Source organism: Channa argus, chromosome 2 (genome assembly GCF_033026475.1).
Source record: "Channa argus isolate prfri chromosome 2, Channa argus male v1.0, whole genome shotgun sequence".
Lineage (NCBI taxonomy): Eukaryota > Metazoa > Chordata > Actinopteri > Anabantiformes > Channidae > Channa > Channa argus.
Window position 1 is genome coordinate 25,505,731 of NC_090198.1, and position 27,298 is coordinate 25,533,028.

The window sequence follows — 27,298 nt, forward strand, 5'->3', positions numbered from 1 at the left end:
GCCTTTGAATTCCCAGAGCAGACTCTTGGCTTTTAGAGTGTAAAGCCGAACAATCCTTAATTCAAAAGGAGTTCAACCATCAAAGTAAGTATTGACAGAGCTAATGGCAAAATAAAAAGTACAAATGTGCAGTATTTCTAGTTTATACTCACAAACTTACCAACTCATTTTAAACACAAAGTATCTGTCTCCTTCCATCTAAGTTATGAGAGTTATTGTTATGAATATATTAATAGATACTTTTTAAAAAGCCTCATTAACTTGCCACTGTAATGAAAAGCTTTGTTTTCTATTGACGGATGATAAAAGTATAACTTGGTAACCTTTGAAGTACATCTGATCCTATCAAATAAAAGATCTTTGTTTTTCTATTATACTTATTTGTTTTTTTTTAGCGATTTGCCATGCCTGCATCATCATTATTATTGTTGTTTTCGGTGGGGGTCCACTTCACTTCATTTCTTCTTCAGCAGCATGTTTAAATAGGCTAAGGGCTGGTGATCAACTTGGTCAATCTAAAACTTTACACTTTTCCCTCTGAAGTCTTTTGTTCAATTGGCAGTGTTGTGTTGCTGCGTGATAAACATCCCCCCAATTACTTTTGCTGCATTTCTCTAAGATTTGCAGATAAAATATTTATGTACAATCGCCTAATTTAATTCCACTGCTGCCCTTATTGGTTATGTCATCAGTAAAGATTAGTGAGCCTTTTTCTAGAAGCAAGCCAAGACATGGCACTGCCTCCACCGTGCTTTTCAGAGGGGCTTCTTTGGTTTGGATCAGGGCAGCACAGTGGTGGACTGGTTAGCGGGCTGCTTTCTGTGTGGAGTTTGCATGTTTGCATGGTTTTCCTTCAGGTACTCCGGTTCAGGTGTGAAAGTGAGTGCGAATGGTTGCCTGTATGTGTTGGCCCTGAGATAGACTAGCTACCTTTCCAGGGGGTACCCCGCCTCTCGTCCTGTGACACCTGGCATAGGTTTCAGCCCCCCATGACCCTTTAAGTGGTTACAGATGATAGATGGTTTGGATCATGAGCATGATCCTTTCTTCTTCCCAACACTGACCTTTACATCACTTTGGTAGAGAATAATCTTGATCTTATCAGTCCAGGTAACTGATTCTTATTATTTGTTTTAGAACCTTTGTGGAGAGGAGCTTGGTCTCTGGAGATGGATCAGGTTGTCCACTAACTGAAGGTTCAGTGTTTTGATCCCTGCTGTAGTCCACGAGACACTGAACCCCCAGAGATTTCTGCTTTAATTTTCCCTCTTTTCTCATATTCAAACCAGCTTGCTTTTCTCCACTAGACAGATGTCTGTTTACCATGCCATTCCAATGCTCTCTCTCTCTCTCTCTCTCTCTCTCTCTCTCTCTCTCTCTCTCTCTCTCTCTCTCTCTCTCTCTCTCTCTCTCTCTCTCTCTCTCTCTCTCTCTCTCTCACACTCACACACACACACACACACACACACACACACACACACACACACACACACACACATTTTATTCCTTGATCAACATTTACAGTTCACTATGCAGAGTATTTACACAGTCATTCCTCCTTAATCTATTTGTTCTTCTGTGTGCTTTGGCAAATCAAAAGGCATTTATGCAATTTATGCCAATAAAGCAAAAAAAAGTGAATCATCTCTGTGTACCAGTGTGCAGCAGTGAATGCCAGAGAGAGGCTGAGAGAGAGAGCTACCCCAGGCAGCATATTCAGGTGTGTTTATTTCAGATTTTGTAAATGCCAGCAAAATATGAAAGTAAAGGTTCGAAATGTTTATTTCCAGTTCTCAACACAAGTGCTGCTTGATTTCATACTCTATGCTACAACAACTACAGGTTGTGTCACACTGATGTAATTTTTTTTCAGCCCAGAACTATTATTTGGTAAAGTATAAAGCCTGTCATCACCGTGATGCTGTAATCAAGATTTGTTTGTACAGAAAGATTCTGTATATTCTTATTACTCATCTGACTGATGTAACAAAAGAAAATTGGAGCATACACACAGTCTTCTGTGTGCCCAGTGAATTGTGGACATGCTGAGCGACACTGACTTCAGAAAGCAAAATTGACCATTTTAAAGGTGATGGGTTATGTATCCATGTTCAGTTTAAGAGGGTTGCTCTGAGCAGACCCTGTCCCTGCTGATGGGAGTGATTATTGCACCAGTGATGAAAGGAAATTCACAGTATGACACTGGGTTCTTTTGGTACCCGTTCCACTCAATCAAATCCTAACATCAATGCAGGATACAGCTTTTCTTAACAATAAAAGAGACACATTCTGCACCAGTCTCCACACTCTCCAACATCTATCCTTTTGGCCTCTATCCTCTCTTCCCTGTAGTTTTTGTGCAGCTTTCCAAGTGAATTACTTAATAGCATTGCAGTTGTGTAAGCTCTGTAACAGAATTATGGTCAGAAGCTGAGATCAAACAGAGATGTTTTTCTACTTAGAGTTTTCAAGTATTGATGAGATGGTTAAAAGAAAGAAAATGAACACAAGGTTTACTCCACAGTATATAGTAGCATTGCATGCAAACACAACTACAAAATAGATAGAATAGACCCACAGAAGTACACTGACGTGTCTTTAATAAGACTGTTGAGTGGCAAGGGTTTATCGTGGACCATTGACTGGTGAATAAAATCATTGCAGTGTTTGAACTACTTTTTTTCAAGATGATCCTACAATTCATGGCTCATTCATCTCAGGGAGTGTTCTAATAATCTAGGAGGATTTAACCAGTATCAAGCAAGCACGGTTTAAGATTTGAAGAGCAGTGATTTCACCAAGCTGTCTTGTGGAAGTTTAGGTACTCGAGTAGTAAACCAGAAATGGCATGTAGAACACGTGTCAAGAGAAAGCAATCCAGACACTAAACACAGTCAACACTTCCATGTAATACCATATGTACCTCAGTCAGTGCTGCAGTGGAATCACGCTGAAAGTGCAGTTCTGAAGGTTTCACACACCTCCAGGTTTCCATACATGCATATTAGATTGTCACCTGAGACTTTAGAGAAAATCCTCATTGAGCTGCACAAAGAATGCTACACGACATATGGATTCTTACTGAGTCAGTGTAAATATTGCATGTGTGCACGATCAAAGTAACCAGACAGCCTTCTGAATAGAAATACTGTTATAACAGACACTCAAGAGGCCACTTTAATATGTTCCTTAAGTTGGGTTAAGCCACCATCTTTATTTAAGAAGTAGTTTTCTGTCAATAAATTATTACATCGTTGATTCTTTTATGTTTAATGCGTCTATATTTCCAGTATTGATAAGAAATGAGGTATAGACATAATTTGCATTAACTTTACAAAAAACAGTAGAGATACGTTACATTTGCGGCTCACAAATATTTACACTCTATGCCATAGGAGACTTGTGCCCTGGGGCAGCTTGCAGAGCAGTGGGATACAGCTTGGATGAGAATCTGCTCTTCAAAGTTTTACACTGTATTTTTTTAAATTTAGGTGATGACACAGAGGGAGGGAGGTTTTACGGTGTGTTAATTTCCCATTCATAACTAAGTGTAAAAAGGCATATACTGTTGGACTAAGCACCATGTGAGCACATCTGCAGCAGTATTAGTTTTCTAGCTAGTCTTGTCTGGACCCAGACCTGTAACAAAACACTTCTTACATCTTCAACAGCCTTGTTTTACAGTAATCCACTTACTAATGATTAGCGGTTCCTCTTGTAGATAAAAATGCATCTCAACAACCTTAGAAATGTTAGATTCCAGTTAAAACACTTCATAAATCATTTGCAATGCAAGAAACAGCTGCCTGTGATTAATAGTGATGATTCACCACTGGAATAATTTATTTAATACTTCATTCTGCTTGCTGAATGTTTTCTCCAAAGATCAGCCAACTGCATGTTGATCTTTGCATATTTTAGTTCATCGCTTGCCTTGTTCCACTGAGGAGAGATGGATTCTTTCTCCATGTTTATGTAGGTAATTCACAGTCTACTGGAAATCCAGTAAATGTTAATGTAAAGAGCATTTCCCTCCATACAATGCTCATCATGTTAAATGATGCTACTGTCTCATACGCCTCCATCCCATTTGTCTTTGCCTTTGTTATACTTTTTATTTTTTAGTCAACCTCCAAATAACAGAAGAACCATATCAGAGTGAGAAGGAACAACACTGCTACCTCCTGCTTTGTGGAATCAAGGTGGACACATTATAAAGACTTGTTTAGAAAGTAGTTAAAATGTAACAGGCCTGTAAAAAGTCAATCTTTGAAAAGTTGCACGTAATTAATGATCACTGGCACAACTGTGAAACGACTGACTCTTCCAGTCCAATTGTCTCTGCACATTTGTGTGTTGAGATCGCCGTTGCTGCTTCCCGCTGGCTTGAATGGGCTGGTCCTAATTTGCTGAACGCACACATGGAAATTTAGTTCATGAACATGCAGAGATTAGGTGGAGCGAAATGAGTCATTCCAGTACAGCTTGAGAAATTCCCTGGTGAAAAAGTGGGTTTTAAAGATTTACAATCAAAATAGCAACAACCACACACATTTAATTCAGAATACATAATTTCTAATGGTTATTGTACATGAGAAACCAGATGGATTTTAGACATTTTCACAGTCTTACATGTGTCTGGGTATGCCAGACAGATATATCACCAAGTGAGAGGATTTGTGAAACGAGCACTCTCTCCTTCCTTGTTACCGTCCGCCAGGCTGGACTGCAGTAGCACAACCTACAAGAAATGTGTCATAGACAGTGCCCACTAACAGGGCCTTAACAAGCGACCCACACACCTCTGTCTCTGCAATGACAACCCACACCCACCCTCTCTACTCTCTCTTAGATGATATTCCATTATTATAGGTACACAGGATGAGCTATAATCCAGGGTAGAGTAGGTGGACAAGGTCATGGCTGTTACCACATGGCACCAACTGAGGCCTATCTGTCATCGAGTCACCAGGAGGAACTTGACACTTAGACTGAGGAGGCAGGCATCATTAATTTTAAGCCCCACAATATCAAACTATCCATAAAAATCAGACTTTGTGGAAATGTGGGTGAAATATGTCTTTGGGAGGGACACCTGCTACAGTTCAGTGATAAGGTAGAAACTGGATGTATCAAGGAACCAGAGGTTTCATAGTCTTGTTTCTTTACCATGTCACATACATTGGTATTTGAACATGTTTATACCAATATTTCTGCATGAATATTACCTAAAATGTAATTAGATTAGGTATTAGTACTTGGGACAGCAAAGCATTATGTTTGTAAGACTCGACTTGACTGGGAACACAGTAGAAAACAATTTAAGCAATTACAGATTTTTTTTAATGTACAATGTTACAACAATGAAGTTGTAGACCAATGGATGTGATGTAATAACATTGGCTCGCACATTAACCAAATACTAATAAAGTACAACCTAAAAATACTTTCTTTTTATCACAGTTGAAAAAACGTGAGACAGACTGATTATTTTGGTTTCTTTTAAGCTAACTTTAAAAAATGCGTTGTACAGTACAAAGGTTCTTTCATCACCAGACAAGTTTGTTTTAAAAATAGTTATGGTAAAATAATGAAAACTATGTTGATGCAAAGGTTAGCATCTTCATTGATACATTAATTAAATAATAACTTTAATTTTTGACAATTGTACTAGCTCAATGTGGATTAAATATGTTGATGAAAAAAACACAATTGTTTTCCTCTTTGATGTTTCAAAATGTTCTAAATTCCTTTTGGCCCCAACTTTATATCCCTAAATGTAAAAACAAAACACCCATGATCTTAGCACCAGTCATTGTGATTTCACTGGGTAATTCAAATCTCAGTAAGTCCCTGCTTTAATGTCCTCCAGCCACTCTTACACATATTACAAAAAACAATTAAATTCAACACATCATACACTCTTCTGTGTTGGGACGTAGCCTGTTTACGTAAAAACAAAAAATTCAACTGCCACTCACCACCAGGACTGGCCTTCACATACACACAACACAGCACCATCACTGTAGGCTGAGGAGAGGAAAGCTCGACCTGTGAGCTATTTAAGCAAATCTAATTGGTGAGGAGCATGATGGGAGCTGTCAGTTCCAAGTTCAACAATAAAAGGGAAAATGATAAAACAGAATGACTAAGTTCCTTCCGAATACATTCCTGTTTATCCAGTTAGACAGACAAATGTCTGGATACAAATACATTATATCAAACTTACAGTACATTCACTTTCTTTAAATATGCAGAACGGAGCCACCGCACACGACGCACACACCCCTCAGTATCTAAAATCATTTTGAACTCTGCAGTTTACTGCTCACTTACAACTTGCCAAATTATGAGCAACACATTTGTGCTTCCAATCCAGTATAGTCTAAAATTAAATCAATAGCTCACTGCAAGGGCAAACATTGCAAATGGATTTCGTAACAATGTTCTTGTGTTTTTGTTTTTGTGTTTAGTTCTTTTTACTAAACTGCTCTTAAGTAGTTTCTAACTTGGCAAAGCTTCATTTCTGATCCATTCATAATCTGCTTACATACACAGCCCTTTCTCACTTGTTTCTCAAATCCTACTTTTGGCTACTTTTTATGGACCGTACAGCTGAAATACTAATTTCCAAAAGTAATGGAATTGACATGCCCAGAAATAAATGTAGCTTTCAATATAACTTTAATATGATAATTCTCACAATTTATAGTTTTACAGATTTTCTAGTTGTCCACTGTGTGTCAGTGTTTTTTTCTTCAAGGCAAAGAAAAGAAAGAAAAGGCTGCATATTTAAATTGTATTGCACACGTAAGTGTGTTTTGGAATGGAATCATATTTATTAATAACATTTAACATATTTAACTTACAGATACTGTCTAGAAATTAGCCATCACTTCACATCATTTGACAGAACAACACATCATTTTCCCCAAACAGAAACAAACAAACAAACGTGGAAGAGATACCCACTAAACCACAACCTCATGCACCAATTCACCATCAGACGAAAATAAAAAAAACAGTATGGCAGTTCAACTGGTTGTAAGATTTGTAAATACAGACTCTTATCAGCTCATCAAAATAAGTAACAAGACTATGTAAAAAAAAAAAAACAGTAACTACTGTATAAAGCCAGGAATTGCAGACTTAAAATGTCTGCATACACCTGTTGTTTTTCTTATTTATGTTATAGAAAGAAAACATCCATCTTTGTGGTCATTCAACATGCAACTGATCCATATGAGCAGAGCTCAGTACAGTTTGTGTCTCTGTTTTACTTAGTAGTTTGTGAACATTGGAACGTTAAGACCATTTGTCTGCAGCACTTTTCAGCTCCCCTGTCTCTGTCAGATTAATAGTTGCCCTTTTGTGAATTGTGGCTCAAGTCTATGGAGAGGGAGGTGTCTTCAGAGAGTTACAGGATCCTCCCTGGCTACTACCAGTGGTCCCCTGGTACTGTAAAAGAACAAAACCAAAACAATAAGTTGCATCATGCATGAACAAAAAACGTTCCCTCACACATTCATACAAGCAGATGCACATATCAAATAAAACCAGAGCCATTTTTTTTTCTTGTTGTTGTTTCAGAAATCTCAGTTTTTCATCCTGGAACATTCAAACAAATGTACGAACCACCTACGGTTATAAATTGGCCAGCAAAACAAACAGTGATTGCTTCCCATTTGATTTTTGAATAATTCAGAGTCTGAGTTTATTTATGCATTCACTTAATTTTACTGGGATAAACTGCACCATTCTGGGACTATGTTGTGTGCCAACTGCAAGCAAAAGCATAAAAGCTTTAAAAGACTGTGAAAGTGCTTATTTGGCACCAAACATGTTAATACACCTGCATTTGAAGCCTGTCGACATGTCAGGACTGCAGCACTTTGTAGTTTTGGAGAGAAGCAAGACGATGAAGTGCTTGTCAAGACTGAACAACTTTAAAATACTTGGGAGAATGTAAATAATAAATGGGATTTCTTGAGGCTCCAAAGATTTCAAAGTACTACATACTGCGATAGTCCCAGAAGGAATACAATAAGCTCAATTTCCAGATTTCTATGACTCTCACGGTCTCCTTGCATTTTGTGGGCACACCCCCTTGATGTGCACACAAATACAGTCAATAAAGCCCCTCTTCCAGGCTGAGTGCACAGGTCAGAGATGCTATTTCTCAACCTCTCAGCGTGACTTCCCATCCCCTGCTGTCAGAATATCATTTGTGTTCTTTGTCTACAGCTACGTTGTCCCTACACCTCATTCACTCTTTCATTTCTGCAATTCCCTGCTAATCGAAGTATTTCTGAGGATATATATTTGGCATTTGCGTAGGAATTGCTATTATTCAATTTACAACATGTTAAAAACTTGAACTTCCCACCGAGAGCTGAGTAGCTTTCATCTGGAACCACATACGCTAAAATGCCTCAAGCTGAATTGCTTCAGAGCTTTGTCTACTTTGTCTCCACTGCTAGTTTCTCACTGCACTATCTAAAAAAAGGCAGGAGATAAAGACGAAGAATGAGTGAACTGGCACACTCAAAGACAAGGGGCCGGTCCTGTGTAGGGAACTGTCATGCTAGTAAATTACCAAGATAACTGCAGGCTTGAGCTGTTTTATTACTCTTAAGAAAAGCACAATTTTACACTAGGTACCATGCATCGCCATGGTAACTTTGGCAGAAGATCTGATCCATTTCATAGCAGGTTATGTTTTCACAATCATATTCAGATACTCACCCACTAACCCACTAGATTATTCAGGCAGATATATGATATTTCTTATTGTTTTTGCATACGCTTAAGAAAAAGGCTTCTATCCAAAGACACGTTATTTTTTCTGTTTTTCTTTAACAGAGTTCCATAGAAAGCAGCCGTATTTCCATTACTGCTGACCAAAAATCTTTCTCACAGCCTCTTTGTACCAACACACTAATATATCAGTGAATACTAATGAGCCCACTGTGCCTTAATGACAGTGATGAGCCTAATCTCTTATTCATTTACATTTTCAGTTTTTCTTCTAGCAGTCATCTCCACCTTGATGAAACAATGCAGTCTTTTTGCTATAAATGATTGTGTTCGCAAGCTTATATTTTTTATCCACTTTTTATTCATTAAATGTCAGGAATCTGTTTATTTGCTTCTAATATTCCTCATTTTACTCTATTGTCAAACGCTTTCAAGGGTTGTAATGAAAAATGCTGGTGGCATATTACATATTGTATAAATTATATTTCATTTCTTTTACGGAATCGCCTTAGCAGTACTTACGGGATTATATCCACCACCGAAGCTATGTTTATGTTAAACTGGAAAAGCACATTTTCCATGTATTTGTAACTTCCATCATAAAAGCTAAAATAAAATTACATTAGGATTCAGAGGTTTGAGATAGTAGCAGATAGCAATAACCATCCAGCACACGTTTCACTGTTAGGCAGATTCAGTCTGTCTATGCTAAAGCAACAGAACCAGCAAGTGTCAAATTGAGCAAAAACTTAAATGTTTAAACTCATCGTGATACACGTGAGGATCCCTGTCGTTCTCACTTGTCACACCAGTAAAGTCACCTCACCTCAACGAGAGGATGCCAGTGGGCGACAGGTTTTCGAGGATATGTGAGCATTTCACTCCAGTGGTCTCGACCGAGGCTGTCTGCATCGTTGCCAACGCGACAAACACCAATGACCTCATTATGGCCCACACTGTAGGTGCAGGAGGGGAAGGAGAAAAAAAATGTGATCACAACCAACCCTGCATTCGACAGACAATAATGCATTATGACTTAAGGTGAAAGGGAAAAAAATGGAGCTGTCAAACTGTTTGTGTTACACAAACAAAGACTATTCTATCCTTTTTTGTTCCGTAGCAAAAATAAATAAAAAATGACTCGTGCAAGAGATGACAACCACTGCATGACTTAAATGAAGCCCTAACCGGTCATAGTCCATCACAGCAATCAAAAGGCTGATCTGCTCTATGTTTTCTGGAGGGACATCAAAGACAATGGCTTCATTATAGACTGGGTTCAGAGTGTTCCTCTTTGTCGATGTCTTCCTCTTCTTCAGTCTGCGGCCATCGCACATTAGTGAAACCTTCACGTATGGATCTGTGAAAGTGAGAAAAACAGAACAGAGAGAGAAATTAATTTTTATTCAGGGGGATACCAATGAGACTCTGTCTGTCTGGTATCAGTTTCTTAATTACCAGATGCACCCGTGATATCCATGGCCTTGAGATTGCGAGCCTTTATCATGGTAATGGTCAGTCTGCCCGCTGTAGGCAGGTAACAGAGTGAAAACATCAGATCCCCGAGGTCCACGTTGTCCTAAAAAAGGCAGCACAAAACAAATTTACTGTACGGTATGTTTAAAGTTTGATGTAATGTACTGACTTTGGTCATGCATAAATCATTTTTTCAAGAGCAGCTTAAAATGCTCTTGAAATAATAAAAATGACTGTAAGATGTCTGAAGGCGAAGGACAATGCTTTGGCCATCTGACATTTGAAGCATGAAACAAAGCTGAAACATGTTTCTTTTGAGGGCTTCTCTCCTCAATCACAGTGCTCTAATGAAAGCCAAAGAAATTTCACCCAGCATGGACACTTCTGTTCTGCTGCAGGAAGGCAGAAGCTCACTTGCTCTTAAAATAACTCTGCTGAAGAAGTGAGAACCTGGAAAGCATACAAACGTGTGGGGTGAAGACAACAACTCCTACAGGAGAATCTCTTGCTGATCTCCGGGTAAGCAGGATGATTGGGTTGGAATTTTGAATAAAATGTAAGGTACTATTACATTTCTGTGTGACAATATTGAGGGGAAGGTCATACAGTTTAATAAAAAAGCTGAACAAAACAGTGACAGAAGAATGAGGCAGCTGGGGATCAGCAGATTTAATCCCCAGCTCCTCGAGTCCACGTGTCCAAGTCTCTCACTTTCCAAGTCGCTTTGGAAAAAATTCTATAAAGAATCTATGGTATCAGATTGATTTCAGAGCGCTGCTTCATTAGCTGTGACTGAGATTATGATCAATTTTTGCAAATACATGAGGAGATTAAAGTATATTTATGTCTTGTTAGGAAGATCCCAAAATATAACTAGAAATCTTCATCACAAGCAAGATTTCACAGTTATAAAATGGTCTTTTTATTATTTTTTGAAGTAACACACATTTTTTGAATGAAGAGAAATGTAAGAAACTGTGTTCCAGAAAAGGAGAGGTCTCTTGGCCATATACTAGGAGGAGAGATCAATGGCTTATGGCATTTAATTTTTAGTTTTCCAGAGGGTAAGGAAATTGATCCTGTTTAAATGAGCATTATTGTGCAAATATATGTTGTTAAAAAAGGCAAAAATAAAAACCCTTTGTGCATATATACTGCATGCATGCTGTAGTGCAGTTATATACCTGTACATGTTGTGGATTAGAGTCTGAAGTTGTTGAATTGAAATGTAATTATTTAAATGGGCCTGGAGAAAAACAATTACAGTTATTGTTCTTTGTCACACACTTTTACTCCAGCAAATATTGTTTTTGTAGTTTTTAAGGAGGCTGTGATGCTGTATGAGGCATTTTAATTTGCATGATGGATTTACTGGCCCCTCCACAAACCCCTCCACAAAACACATTCCACATCTAATGCAGTTCCATCATCCATGCTCTTACATGGATACAGGTGGAAGATTCTCACTGTGTCTCATGTGCTCCACAAACCCTCATATGCAGCAAATTGCATTTTGTCACCCCAGAAGCCTATGATAATCAGTGTATTTCATTTCCAAAGCATCCTAGCACATTAAAAGCCAAAATCATCCATCAAAATGATAAATAAAAGGAAATAAGCTATATTTGCTTTGCTTACTATATTAATTTGCTTTTGTTTGTGTTGTCTTTGTCATGCTCAAAAGCAAACAAATAAGACACATTCTTCCAGTAATCTACAATATGCTGCTTCTGCAGAGAAAGACAAGCCAAATCTGCCCATATTGCCAATCCCATTGGAAATCATGACTTGATGATAATCGTTTGGTTCCTTTCAAATGAGTCAATTAATTTGTACAGTGATTATGACAAATGGGCTCTACTGCAGTGGTTACAACCGTTCTAAGTGCATGCTGTCGTGGGGCATGTGAGCAAATGTCTGAGAACAAGCATTTCTGCAGAGTCTGTGAGAGTCATGAGCTGAGTTGTGTGAAAAATGGAACAGTGTGAGAATGGAGCACCCCGGATACTGTGAATCTCTGTTCCCTATCGCCACCTGTCACAAAACGTTTTACACTAACTGGTTAACATTCGTTAACCATCAATAATTAAGCGTCAGCGGTGCCTCGCAGCACAAGCAAAAGTTGCGAGTTTTCACAAAAATATCAAATCTGTTGTCAATAGCACTATGCTGCCATATCTGGTGCACTGTAAGTACAAGTCTGTGGTTTTAATTATAATCCCTTTCCCTCACTAGCTGCCCATCTCTCTTATTTGCTGAAATGCACACTTAAACTCAGCTACTTTATAGCCCTACAGCTACGTAGTCCCCTCATTTAAAGACATATATTAGGTTAGCGTTTGCACGGGCTGCATTGCAGCATATGCACAGGTTGCATTGCCAATAACAAACAAATTGCTTTTAAATAATTTTTAAATTGTTTATATTGTAATGAAGGTTTAAGCTTTTAAGATAATGCAGATGTTGTACACAAGCATTGCCTTCTGAGAAACTCTACTGGCATGGCCACTGTGACCGCAGAGAAACACACTAAAATATGCATGCACTTGGCTGGTCAATCTCCAGGCAGGCCCCCATGGTACCAGCTGCACACAGCACAGGATCATGCAATCAGACATAATCACAAGGGAGCATGGGAATTAACTTCCTCACATGGGGAAAGTGTTCTTAGTTGGTTTTGCTAAGCCTTTCAAATGTATTGGAGAAGTCAACTGTGATGCTTTATAAATCTTTACATTTGGCAAATTGACGTTGAGTTTTTGTAGAAAATGACGTAGCTGTACAGTATAAAAGAGTAATTTCTAGTAGTTGGACATTGTTAAACATTACAACCCTATCGTACAGTATCCTTTTCAATGGAAAACATGCCACACACAAACACCTTTGAATATGCTTTATTGCACTGAAAATTGAATTAGTGTGTGTCATGAAAGTGGGACGCAGCTGCTGAAATCTTAAATGTCCAAGAAACTACATGTAGATTTAATTGCGGTCATGGATACAGTTATGGGAGCGATCCTTGGAATTTTTCTCTGCTTTTGGTCTTCACAGGTTTCACAAATGTACAGCAGCAGCTGAGGTACACCCACTGTGTGTGTGTGTGTGAGAGAGTGTGAGCGTGTGTGAGTGAGAGAGAGGAGCAGAAAGCTTCTGGCCGCTAGTTTTTTTTTTTTTTTAATAGGCCATGAGTAGGAAGCTGTTAATGGTCTCCAGCACACCATATGTAAGACTTAGTGCATTAAACTGCTGGCTGGTTGGCTGATATCTGCCGCAGTCAGTAACCTACAGAATGGACACTTACAGATGTTGCCTCAAATTTAAGCTCAATGCTGAAGTCCTGTCTATTTAAAAAACAATTATACATTTTCAATCGATTAAAAACAGGAAACAATTGCTATTCTTTTACCATATGCAGTAGCACAACAATCCTAAACAAGCAAATCAAAGAAAATACAAATGAGCATTATTAATAATTAGTACAGTGTGCGATTCCTAGTTTGGACCAATCTTTGCTTTTACCTTTATCTGTGGTTGAATTGCAGGTGCCAAATAATTTACATGTGTGTTCCCTTCACATTGTGAGTTTGACACAGGCCAGAATAGCCTCCGTTATTACTAAGGTGTGTAGTCAAGCATTAATACAAAGATTGCCAACGATTGCTTGACAGATCCACAGAAGATTGGTGTTCAAAAATCTCAAAATGATCGATTGCTGCTTTAGATTTGGTGCTGACGTTTTCTACGGTGTAACCTTCAATAACCGTTGAATCATCGTGTCATGATTTAACTCTGGATGCTGCCCTAGATGATCACACTGTGCCCAGACTGTGCTCAGAACATGTTTGACATATGTCTTTCAGATGTATTTCGGCTGCTGAGAGAGATTATTACACATTTCCCAGCTAATTTATATACATCACATTAGTACGGCTCAGTAAGGAACAGAAATTCAGATCGCTTAGGTACAAAACCCGCTAAACTACAAGGGCTTTGTAGCAGACAAGTGAGTTGCAACAGACAAACCTGGACATCAACAGAGGGACAGCTTTGCTCATTAGATGCACATAAGATAAATACAAACACTATATAGTTGCTCCACCATGCTGCTCTCCATACTATCAAGCTGATTTAATGCTTTATTGTGGCAGGTAGTTATTATAGTTCAGCACTAGTCAAAGATGATTACAACTTGGGGATTGTTTTCATGGCTCTGAAGGAAAGTTTGATCTATTGTTGATTTATTTATTATTTATTATGCTGTAGCCATATGAGGATTTGATAAGATTTCAGAACTTATCTGGAAGAGCAAACCAAAGAAATAATGATCCAAACTAACCAGAACAGTGAACTGACTGACTGACTGACTGGTTGTTTACTCACTGAATTCATTTTGAACAGTATTGTTATTTCTACTGGAAGGTAAGATGCCATCATGACAAATGTGACTGATGTTTGGAGCTATGAAAATTTAAGCCATGTTTTCCATTACACATCTCTGCCTCATTGATCTTTCTTCACTGACCTGAGTATTAAGTAAAACTTACTGTTGGTTTGAATCAATAGCACGTCTTATTAATGTTGTTTAAGCGTTCCATGAAAGACAGGATCAATGGCACATTACGGCTGTTTGGGCTCACACACTGAGATGCCTGTCAATAAAGCAATCATCTGATGCATATGCCCATAAATGTTTTCATGTACAGCATTGTCCATGACACAATACACCTGTCAGCTGCACAATAGATGACAAGGATGAAAGCTCTGACTTGTGTGGACAGTGACAGCAAGACACAGGTAAAGCACAGCAGTGGCACTGATGAGCACATATTGAACAATCCTCATGCTATATACGTTTCATACTTTCTCACACAGACACTTTGTACTTGTGACGAGCTTTGTTAGTATAAAACTCATGTGGCTCATCCAGCCAGAACGTCCTCATTTTGCAACAATGTCCTCGATTACTCCATGTGCAAAGCTCCGATTAGTCCTCATAAAGTACAGACAGTTTGTCAATAAGTACGCACGCGGCTTTAAATCCTGTTGACCTTAGGCAGTCTCACTCTGGATTTACATACTTAATTAGCATATGTTTAAAGATGGGTGGTCCCAGCAGAGGACAGTGAATGTCGATTAGGTAGAAGTACATGAATGAAATTTGTTTTTTCTCCACCTGCAGCAACCAAACTGTAGGTAGCTACTGTGTACTGTACATGCACGTAGTGATTATTACCAAAGGAAAACATTCTGTTGAACAAGTTTCATTTTTATAATCAAATTGCTCATTAAATAAAGCATCACAAGTTGTTTTACTAAAAATTAAATAAAGCAAAGGTTGAAAAATAATTGTTTGTACAGACGGATGTTTGTATTTGCCCTTAAACATGTAAACTGCAGAAAATACTACAGTATGTGTGGAATGTTTAATGATCTGTGTCTTAGCTGTTTAGCTTTCTCTCTTTGTTTTAAAGTTTTATAGTTTGTGTCTCTGTTTCTTTTCCCGCCGGCTTGCTCTGTGTGTGAGTGTGTGTGGTTAAACCTTTTATTTATCAAGTAAGAATTACAACAACCTCCTTTTTCAGGAACACCCTGATCACATCCACACAGGAACACTCATTCACTCACACACACACACACACACACACACACACACACAGAAGCTGCCCAGTTTATCCACAGTCTGACCTGTGGCCATTGACTGCTATTTTTTTAACTTGATCCACCCAGATTTGTATCTTGCCAGTCTGGGCATTAAACAGGCTCCTCTAACCTTTAGGCCTGTGTCAATAAACTGGTCCCTTTTGTTCAAAGTGCCTCCTGCATTTGGGTCCAACTAAAAACCGCAAATGTGAAAGCTTAACATGTGGCTACAAACCACTCAGCGCTACTCAAATATCAGGGAAAGAAAGAGCAAAGTCATCCAGAGAAATCTCTATTTCAAAGTCAGACCTATTCATCTCTGCCAGCCAGCTAGTACTTTCCTTATTTATAAAGACATGAAAAGCTCTGTGTAGTTTGAAAAGCAGTCATTTGATTTTGTGCTTTACACTGTCACACAGACAGAATGAGATGAAATAAAAGATGTAAATGTGCACTAGTGCATCTGCCAAGCTAGAGCAAATCTTTCAAATGCTTCCTGTGCTTTGTAGTAACAATTCCAAGATAAATACGACAAGCTACATGGATGTAAACCTTATATCATTTTGAATAAAAGTGCTAACTCACCGAGGAGACATACTGGATGTCGCGGCAGAGTTTTGTCTCCCTGGGGAAATCTGCAAGATCCAGGAAGTTGTCTACAACTACTTGGCCAATTATGTCATGACGTGAAAAGCGGTCAAAGTCGTAGACACTGAAGTGCAGTTTGCGTGTGGGAAGCTCTGAGTATGCCACAGGAAACAAGAAGACCTCATCAAACACAGGATTCAGCGTCTTGCGATGCACCTTGGTCTGGTGCTTGGTCTTACGATCAGGTAGAAGGTAGATCTTAACGTAAGGGTCTGAGGTACCAGAGAAGTCCTTGGCAGGAAGATCCTCTGCTTTGTGGATCTTAACTATTAGCTGTTCCAGGTCACAGTCAAACTTGAGGATGAAGTGAAGGCGTCCACAACCTCCTCCTCTACGACTGCCTTCATCTCCCTCGAGGGAGCGCTGTTTGTAGAGCTCAGGTTTGAGGCGGCCAAGGCCTAACCCCATTCCAGTGAGGGAGTCCTGCCTTTGGAACTGGGCCACATTAAAGTCTGGATTTGACAGGTTCATATGCCTGCGGATGGTCCCCTGTCTGTGGAGAAAATCAAAAGCAAACATGACTTTACAACACTAATAAGCTAAAACAAAAACATGTACAAACAGCAGGCCAGTAATCTAGGAATGGCATCCGTACTGGACGATTCTGGATCTCACAATTTATGTCCAGTGCCAAAGTTGTGTGCAGAAAATAGTAGCAATAATATCAGTAGCAGAGTGATTAACACCTCAATCATACTGCAGATGCCATGTACTGTTTCTTTTACTGTAGAAAAATTGTTTTTATATTGAACAAGGAATCGTGTAATATTGTAGTTCTTGTTTTGCCGAGGGTCACGTAAAGACCAGTGAGCACAAGTCAATATAACAGCTTGATCAAAACTTTACAGACCCAATTTCAGACATTGAGCGACCGGACGGTCGGGGTTCAGTGGTTTGTCGCTGTATCCGAGGGTTTGTGTGAACTCCATTTTCCCGGCTTTTGGTCTGGGCATCCAGTGGGATATCTGGAGATGTGTGACTGATCTTCATAGCTGCCTCGGGTGTGGCAATGACCACAGGTGGTGGTGACACTGGAGTCACCGGAGCCTCCACAGATACAACGGACGCCATGGGAGTTGGCTCTCTGGTGATGGAGCACTGTATGGACTCACGGCGGTTGTGCGGCGGGGGGTCCACGGCTGTGTAAACTGGCTGCCTGGGTGCCAGCTGTGAGGGCAGAGGACTCATGGTTGGGTTGAGGTGCCCATGGGCCTCTTTGGTGGTGGGGGAGAGTCCACGCTCCCTCCATGGTATCCAGCAGAGCTTCCAGGAGACAAAGAGGGAGACGCCAAACAGGGCCAGGCCACAGGCAGTCACTACCAGTGACAGCAGGCTCACCGATATGTCTGAAGAGACAAGACAGACAAGCAGGACACATTTAGTTTGATTTCTGCTGTGTTACAAAGCTATACCTTTACCATCACACAGATTAGCAACAGAAGCATGGATGCCTTTAAATATATGTGGTCATGGTAAGTACATTAAAGCTGACACCTAAAAGGCTTCTTTGCCCAAACAAAAAACGATTGTTTATTGGTTTATTGTAATAGAGGAATAATTATCCCTTTATCACTACAAAGTATATTTAAAAAAAGAAGACTATTTAAATTTTACTACATGTATTTAAGTTAAGTCTTTGCTAATCACAGAGGAGGATAAGTGTGTTGAGTTGTTTATTTATTTAAACTAATTGAAATGCTTGCAACAATTTTAGAAGGAGGGGGGTTAAATAATTAAAGAAATTGCGAATCAGATATGTGCATCATGTTATTTTACAGGAGCGTCTCACTAGGTCCCAGTCTCTGAAGGACGACTTCATGGTCTAAAAGCATCACAGTGATTATTCGTACAGTGCGTTTGTTTACAGTAGGACAGGATGTACTCACTGTGGAATGGGAGGTGAGAGTTTTTTCCGAATTCTCCCTGTTCTCAGGAAGTGGGTAATTTTCTCAAATCAAAGCAAAAGCAAAAGAATCATTGCAACCACTTGCAACACAACAGTGCTGAGGTCCAAAACGTAACTATGCAATATTAGCAGGAGTTTTATGAAGAGTTTCATCAGTAAAGGATTTTTTGTTCACTCTTGACTTATTTCTTTTTCTTTTTCTCCTGACTTTATTAACACCCACTACTAGTATATGTAGGAAGGCATTCGAGTCATAACCTTTTCCTTTGCCAGAATTGCTCCTGTACAACAAGTTCATGCTACTTGTACTTGAGTTGATTGGTATGACTACTCTTTTTTTTTTTTTATTCGAGACCAGACACGTGTGTAAAAATAATCACATATAGACCGTTCTTGTTCGTTTTTTTGAAATCCCAAAAGGAAATAATTGTTGTCATTTTCTGTGATTTCTCTTTCATCAGTTTGAAATCAGTTCATGAGCACTTCTCATGGAGTTAATTAAAGCCATAAAAATCCAAAGCAGACAAAGCCTTGTAGTCATACATTTTATCTATTTTGCACAGTAACTTGTTTGTTGAATATAATAATAAATAAGTTCGTTACAAGTTTAAAGCTGCAGGCTTTCCTATTGCTCAGTATCATGGTTTCAACTAACCTTTGTTTTGCACAGTTGTTTTACATAGTTGAAAGCCTGAAAGCCTGTTTCTACTGTTTGCTGTGGTGGTGTTGTGGCTGTTGTAGCCTGTTTTTTTATTTAAAGGTAAAGACTTGAGTAGGCTTGATCAGTCTTTTTTATGAACCACATTGGCTAATAAACTGTCCCTCAGTAGAGGTTAGAATGTAAGGTAGGTCACATCACAATAGGAAAGTGAACATTTCTGTGATCAGCTTTTAAGGACAATCTCTATGTAATTATGTAATTATTAAAGGAATACATCTTCTAAAGACATGGCTGTGCCCCCTATCCACCCTTTGTGCTCCTATGTATGATTGCGTTTAAATTAATTTAAAAAAAAAAATTAAGCGATGACTACTGTAAGCACTCAATTACAAGATACCAGCAGAACTCGATGCAGTTCACAACGTGACTAACTGTTATCTTTGTTAAAACAAAGTCTGCACAGGAGTGATGTGGTGTCTTGCCACTGCATCGTAATTAAATCTTACGCAGCACCTTTCACATACATCCATCGAAGGGTGAATACAACAGACAGTTGCTTCGTAGTTAGTGGACAATAATGATGTTACAATAATAACTAGATGTACAAAAATTATGCTGAACGTTCTTTAATAGCTGACCAGTGAATTTCATTCATCATGAGGAAAGAGTCTGTTTCTTACAACCAGGCCTTAAATCAGTGCTGGACGTGTCATTAAACAGAGCAGGTGATGTGTCTTGTGACCTGTGGACTCGGTGGTTGCTGCTTCTCTGCCGTGAGCCATTCTCCCATTGAATACTACATGAAAAAACGGGTGATGTCCATTGTGAATGTAAATTTGAATGCAACCTTGGGCTTGTGAGTGCCCATATTAAGATAGACCATGTCACATTTAGTGTGTTGCTAAATGAATGAGTTCATATCATCTGTCTCAGTTCATGTTAGAGGTGATCGTTTATGACCAGGTGACCAGATGCCATAAACACCTGTATCACCTCAGGTGTTACAGGTGTAAATGAATGAGCAGGACATTACTGTTTTCACATGTTCAAGTTTGGTGACTTGTTTATATTATGTAATCACTATATTGAACTTTTGTAAAGATGTTACTTGTCTTACTGTTTATTTTAGATTTCCACACCTATGAGCATCAATATAAAATTTAAGAATTAGTCTAGATAACTGAATATCTGAGGATTTGCCATAATGTTAATAAGCGGAGACCAGACAATGAAGGTTTTCAGATTTGGAAGAAACTGATTGTGCTGTGCTAATGAACATCCACCTGGCATCATGTTTTCTTTCATTTTTTTAGGTGAATCTACTTTTTTGAAAAACCCAGGTTTCTGCACAGTGTTAAAATAGCATCAGCCTGCTGTATCCTCCTGACTATTATGTATTTTTGGCTATGCCTCGTTCTGTGCGAGGGCAGTAATGCAGACTTGTGCCCAGTTTATGTGCTGACAATGCATATGGCTGTTAGCTGTTCGTAGCAATAAAGCCAAGTTTGTTTGTTTTTGTCCATCTGCGTTAGTTTTCGTGAACATTTTTATGATTTTAAAAAGATAAAGAAAAGAAATGTATAATTATTGCAATTACTTAAATCAGGGTAATGAGTAGAATTATCCCATTTCAGATTTTAGAGACAGTAATGACTGTTTTTCCTGATCTTATCATTATTTAGCACAATGTGTTGGCTTATTACCTAAGAAAAAAAAAGAAAAAAATCAAATGTAAAGCATGCTCATATAGATAGATAATGTTTATAATAATCATATTGAGCATCATTTCAAGTAGAAATGATAGAAACTGTGCATAGATAATAATGCTAATGGGTTTTTGTATGAGCTGACAAGCTTGCCATGTATCTATTGATTAGTAGCTAACTTTATGATTAGCATAAACAATCAGGTGAAACAAGCTTGAAAAACCAAAAATATATTTGGATTGTAATTATTAGTGGCAAACATGTAAGACATGAGCATGGTTCATTTGGTAACAGGTAGTGTCTGAAAACATATTTAATAAACATATTTATTGCTCTTATATTTCTTTGCTCCACTAACGAAATAAAACTGTAAATGAATGACGTGGCCAAAACATTAACGTCACCTCTACTTATAATAGAGTATGACTCCACTACCCACTTTGACCTCAGTCATAAACACTTAATTATCACCTTTCTGAGAGTTGTAGAAATTACAACAATGTAAAAGTAGAATTCACGGCAGAGCTGCTTAATTGGATTGCATGAAATTTTACAGGTGTACCTAATAAAGTGGCCAGTAAGTGTATAATGCTCTACTGAATAGTTCTACTGGTAGTGTCTTGTTTATAATGATGCAGTGCCATCTTCAACAGGACAAGCAGTTAAGATGATGGAATTGTTGAGTTTAATATCAGCACGTTTTCTTACACACTATGCAGAGATGGAAGCAATGTTGCTACAATTTCTGTGCCGTTGTTGTTGATGCTTCATCTTATGCAACCAGGAATCATCTTCCACTAGATCATGTCTGACAAGCTTTACTACTATGCATCTATTTCAGAGGTAACACATAAAAGCAAAATAGTGACTAAGGAATGCTGTAAAAGTCGCCATTGATATGCATATTAGTTGGAAGTAAATGAGACTTTATGTGACACAAGATTTAATAACACTATAAATTTAAAAAGGCTTTGGCAACACCAGTTTCACATGTTTCATTACATATCATAAATAAAGTAGCCCATCCTCTAAATCCACAGTTTCTGGAGCTGCCTGATACTGGTCTAAATCTGTGTGTGTGAGCACTGTCATAGGATCTCGCTCAGGAACTCAGACAAACCGTCCTTTCTGCGCTCCGAGATTCTGCGAATACCAGAGCATGTGTGATTTAGGAGAATAATGTGGAGAAACTGTGGGACTCTCAGCCAGCTTGGCAGGCTGTCCGAATGCCGCTTGGCCGACAAGAATCTGTAGACATTTGGAAGGATTCAGAGACTGCATCACAACAAAGAGGCTGGGCCAAATTTAGAGCACAGGACCTTCAAAGGTGCAATAGTGTAGGAGGCGAGCAAGTGCTGAAAAGGCAATATGTGGAACTTCTACCTCCGGACATGTTATTTGCCTGAAACACATTTGTTCATGAGTGAAAACTGTATTTTTTATTTATTTTTTTTTTACAGTAATTGCACACAGTTCAACCAATTCACCCTAAAGTTAATTCTAAAATATAGTACACTACATGATATATAACACACAAGTGGTTCAAATTGGTTGTCTTCAGCGCCCTGACTGCTGCCAGTCGGGTTGTTCAGAGGATATTACTCATGTGTAATGTACAGATACAGCAGAGAGTGGTGTTGAACTCCGATTAAGACAGCTTAGAACCATAATTCCCAAAATGTCTAAGTATTCCTTTAATTGTAAGTTTGATCAGCATATGAAGACCAGAGGAATGTGCTGATTCACATTAACACTGTGCCGCTCAGGTTCAGATTTACTTACCTTCACAATAAAAAAACTTGTTTACAGTTTGCATGTAGATGTTTTATCCATAATATTTCTGAGAATTATTAAATAATTGTGAGGTTTAGGCTAAAAAAAAAAAAAACACTGAATACCATGCATGGTATTGGACCTGCTCCATCATTTTTTGTACAGTACTTATACTTGCTATTGTATTAGTGATGCTGCCATCATATTGACACATACAGTAGGCTACCTGCTGTAAATAGCACTTTTAACTCATTAAATCTTAATCACATCATGTATTTTTCATTGCATATTTTATTCATGGGCCTATTTTTGCATTGTTGTATTCTGAGGCTTGCATTCATAAAGACTGCATGCTTGGTTAATACAATAGATGTTGATTTTGATTTCCACACTTTTGAAACTATCACTGCAATAGAAAGAGCGAGGCAGGATTGGCCTGTGTGATGAATGGCTGAGAGATGAGAGGAGCTGGGAGATCAGGGAATAGAGGAAATAGTGAAGAAAGGGATGCAGAGACGGGAAGCAAGTGGGCATTCACGTGAGGATTTATAATAATGATCATATTAATGCAAACTATGGGAGCAGAGTGAACTGTTTGTGGAGGACTGCAGTTATAATGATCCTCCTCGCCTTTTCTCTCCACACACACACACACACACACACACACACACTCACACGTAACCACGCCATCCACATGTAGATGGTTTCCCTTCAGTAGGTGTTGGCAGTGATAAAACGTGACTCTGTGGTCACATTAACGCTTCACGTGTAACTTCACGTCCACTCCTGTTTTCAGAAAAAACTCAAAGCTACGTCATTTTTGCAGTATTTATACAGTAAAGGCTTCAACTGTTTATTAGTTACGGCTTTTAGGTAGCATCCGCTGGCTTCGGCTAAGATGAAAACTTAAATCTGAGGTAAACTTGGCACAGGTAGGAAACTCATGCGGGGAAGAGAAAGGCGGATAGTCAGCAGATCAGCTTTATAATGTTTCAATCTGTGGCTGCACGATGTCACTGCCGGCATCTGTGCACGTGCCAGGGCTAAAACCACACATTTAGATCTTTTCACGGTGGTGTCGTCCCCTCGTGGCCGGAGAACGGTTCCCACTCCAGTTCAATGCAAGCGTTAAATCGAGCGTACAAACGATGCCTCACCTGAATCCGTGTAGCGTGGCCTGGCAAGGTCTCGGAAATAGTAGATAAAATCCAGGCAGTTTTCATTCTGCACTTCCCCCTTCGAACAAAGATCTGACAGGAGTTCAAGTGCCTTTTGACAAATCTCGTCATCTCTGTCTCCAGGCATTTCCCCCCAGCATCCTTATAAATGGAGGGTCTCTTAGGCAGCAGCACACCACCACTCCGCCCGCCTGACAGTCACCTACTCCGCGCTGCTCAGCGGAGCTTTTTGGAGTCAAGCACTCACCCAGCGGCACGCCTACCCGCACGGCGGACTCGAAAAACTACTCGTCCAAGTGATCCAGGAAGCGAGTAGCGTTTCCCACATGTGGAGCACAGAGAGTTTTTCTTTAGCCTAACATCCAGTCAACGTCCCCCTCTCCCACTCTGGGTTTAAGCCACCGGTTGAATCCGCGCGTCGCCAATGCGGCGCCGTGCGCTGTCCGCGGTGCTGAAGAGCGTGCGCGCTGCAGAGCCGGACTTGCGCTCCGGTGAATCTTTGCAGCAGGAGGTCCGTTCCCTCCTAAAGTCTTTGCGCCTTCAAGCGGCAACAGGCTAGAGAGAAGTTGAGCAGCATTTTCCTATAAAGAGGCAGAGCCGGATCTGAGAGCTGGACAACCTGTAGCAAACGCTGGTGTGGTTTTACGTGCGCGCACGTGGCCAATCGGAGGATGATTGATTTTTTTTTTTTTTTTTTTTGGTACCAAATCAGTTTCTTATTCTAAGATGCAGCATGCGCAGAGTCATACAAAAGCCATTCATATCGTGTTGCAGTTTATTTTAAATTAACTGCACTCATGAATGCAGCTCCCCAGCTTAAAAAACTGAGCTTCTCTCGCCGTGGTCCTGTCAGGAACCACGATCACACCACTATGGACTCTTCTGCATGACACCCATGTTTTGCACTGCCAGTTACTGAACTAATTTCCAATCAGAAACAGCGGGTGCACGCAGAGGGATGGAGGGCGTTTACGCATTTCCCCGTCTTCATTGTTCATTTATCGTTCATAATAGTTTCTGGAGCTTGGGGCTAAATTATAATCAACATCTTCATATATTTCTCAGGGGACAATCAGTGTCGTCATTTCAAAGATTGCGCGTCGCTCTGCTGCTCAACCGGAGAGTAGTGGGTCTTTACCTAGAGCGCACAGTCAATTTCACCTTCTCCGAGTTCATTTCAGTGATCGGATCGGCAGTCTTGGCATAAACTCTGTCTTGTTCAGGATACAAACCATTAATGATGAGAGGGAAAAGTAATAGTCTGTGTGTGTGTCAGCCAGTAAGACTAAGCATGCGCTCTGTGGCACGCATCATACAAAGATTTACACCAACCACATCTATACATTCACTAAGAAATAACCCCTTGCATGATATAAGTGCTTCTTCACGTGAGGTTATTAGAAAAAAGAGGGGGGTTACTTAGTGAGGCAGTCCAGAACAGACCCTCACACCTTCAGCATCCTCCACATTTGCCGGTAATTTCAAATGAGCAAAAAAGACATAAGCATCACCTGCACAGTGTCTTCATAGGACAACGATTCAGTCCAACTTGGAACTTCATCGGGTCACAATGTCTTCAAAATTAACCATCACACTCATATACGCTAACCACCAACATAGGCTAATGGACACACAGAGGTGCAGAGGGAAATGAATTAATGGGGTGAAAAAGGACAGATAAATGGGTTTGCTGTACTGGTGATTTTCATGCACAAAGAGCTCAGCATTCATCTCCCATCAAAGATAAACACAACTTCTAATGAGCTCTGCTCTGTGTGCGTTTAGTGTTTCGCTTTGCTGCCTTACAAATGGTGTGTTGTGCTTTCGCTCCTTATGAGATGTTATAATAATGAGAGCCTACTGTAGCAGGCAGCCCGGAAGACTTTATCTCCACACAGGAGACAGTGGTTACAGGTGATTTACAGCACTGTATGCAAAGTACGTGTCTTCTTTGAACAGTTAAAGAGGTTGGAGCTTTGTGTGTGTGTGTGTGTGTGTGTTTCCATTCAAAAAACGTTCATCCAGCAGTAAGTCAGCTTTTTACGGTGTCCATGGCAACTGTAAGACAGAAGCGGCACTCTTCGCCCATTTCTTCCTATCCACTCTCATTCTGTCAGCCTCTCTCCTTCCCACTATCCATTATCGCTTCAGCTTTTTTGTTTTTGTTTGTTTTGTTTTGTTTAACTTTTCCCTTTTTTGTGTAAACTGCCTCATATTTCCCAGCATACCATTCTCTGTTACTTAATAGTTTTCTTTTGTTATACTTTTTTCCAAGTAATATATATTTTGTTGTGATTTAAAGGTTCAGCACATTGACACGCCAGAGGCAGAGAGAGAGATATAAATATAAAGAATACTTCTACAGACAATCTGGACACAGGCTGTGCGCTCATTTTCTGCACTTTCACACTGGACTGTCACAACCCCTAACTTTCTCCGACTCAGTGAGATGATGATGATCCAAATGAGATAAAAGAAAATTGGCTGCTCACAATTTCTGCCAGCTGTGCAGACACATGTGATTGCACCTGTGTTTCTGAAGAGAAACTGACAGTTTGAGTGTCAATGGACATTGAGCACATGAGGAGCATAGAGAATATGAAGTTGATGAGACACCATGTTGACATTTTTGTGTTTGTGCACCATGTTTTGAGGATCCTTTGCCTTTCTGTCAATAAGTCTTTTAGCTTTTTGACTTTATGCCATGATCCTGTCAGAGTCATCCCTGTAGGTCCGTACTGCTGGTAAAGTAGTTCAGTAGAGGAGTGCTGCCTCACATTTGCCCTTCTCCATTAAATTTGAACAATTTGAACAACTTTTTAACCAAACGTATGCAGGTGACCCATTTGTATACCAGCACAGCAAGCTGAGCACATACCTCACGGGATGGCACCCCAGTCCCCCAGCAGCCAACACAAATAATGTATTGGTCCCACGACTGACGTCTGCAGGACTCCAATCTTAAAGGTGTCTTTCTTTCACTTGTCGTAAGCAAAATCAGCACACTCAGAAAATCAAAGGAGGACAGACACAAGAATACAGGTGTATATTCACACTGTGTGCGTGTGTGTGTGTGTGTATATGTGTGTGCGTGTGTTTGAGATCAATGAGTATCTTGCCTGGAGAACAGGGACAGTTGTTGTCGTGGAGTGAAGTACCTGTGTGACTGTCTATTGTCTGTGAGTGTGATGTTAGCTTTTGTCTGAGTCCTGGAGTTGTGATTGGGCTCAATGTTCAAAACTGTGGATGCACACATAGGAGAAAACATGCAGTTTGTTGATTAACATCACCGAAAAATTATAATTTGTAGATTCTGGTCTGCAAAACCACAAATATTTTGTTGTGTTTCTGACATAAATTCTAATTGATTTTTCTTCTAGGGTGAGGACTGTCTGTAATGAGAGGTATTTATTGTTTTATGGATTTCTTCCATCCCATTTTTTCTGTGGCTAAACAAATGCTGGATGTTTCTGCCTCTAGCAATGCTGAGCAGATTAGCTTAATAAAACTATCGGTTGCCTCTGACTCGATTGTTGATTTTCTTGGCGGTAAT

The 27,298-nt window shown here is 39.5% G+C and overlaps 1 protein-coding gene across 2 annotated transcripts; it reads right to left on the minus strand.

The window, feature by feature from the left end:
* Nucleotides 1-1,892: 1,892 nt before the first annotated feature.
* Nucleotides 1,893-24,445, minus strand: syt9a (synaptotagmin IXa). Of its 2 annotated transcripts, XM_067487282.1 has the most exons (7): nt 23,725-24,444; nt 17,372-17,867; nt 16,459-17,014; nt 10,216-10,336; nt 9,946-10,117; nt 9,584-9,713; nt 1,906-7,458 (listed from the first exon to the last, which is right to left on the minus strand). In XM_067487282.1, the coding sequence occupies exons 1-7, from the start codon at nt 23,870-23,872 to the stop codon at nt 7,390-7,392; spliced, it is 1,692 nt and encodes a 563-aa protein (XP_067343383.1). In that variant the 5' UTR covers nt 23,873-24,444; the 3' UTR covers nt 1,906-7,389. The 2 variants fall into 2 exon arrangements, with proteins under 2 accessions (XP_067343392.1, XP_067343383.1); XM_067487291.1 differs by having other exon boundaries at nt 1,893-9,713; nt 23,725-24,445.
* Nucleotides 24,446-27,298: the final 2,853 nt, after the last annotated feature.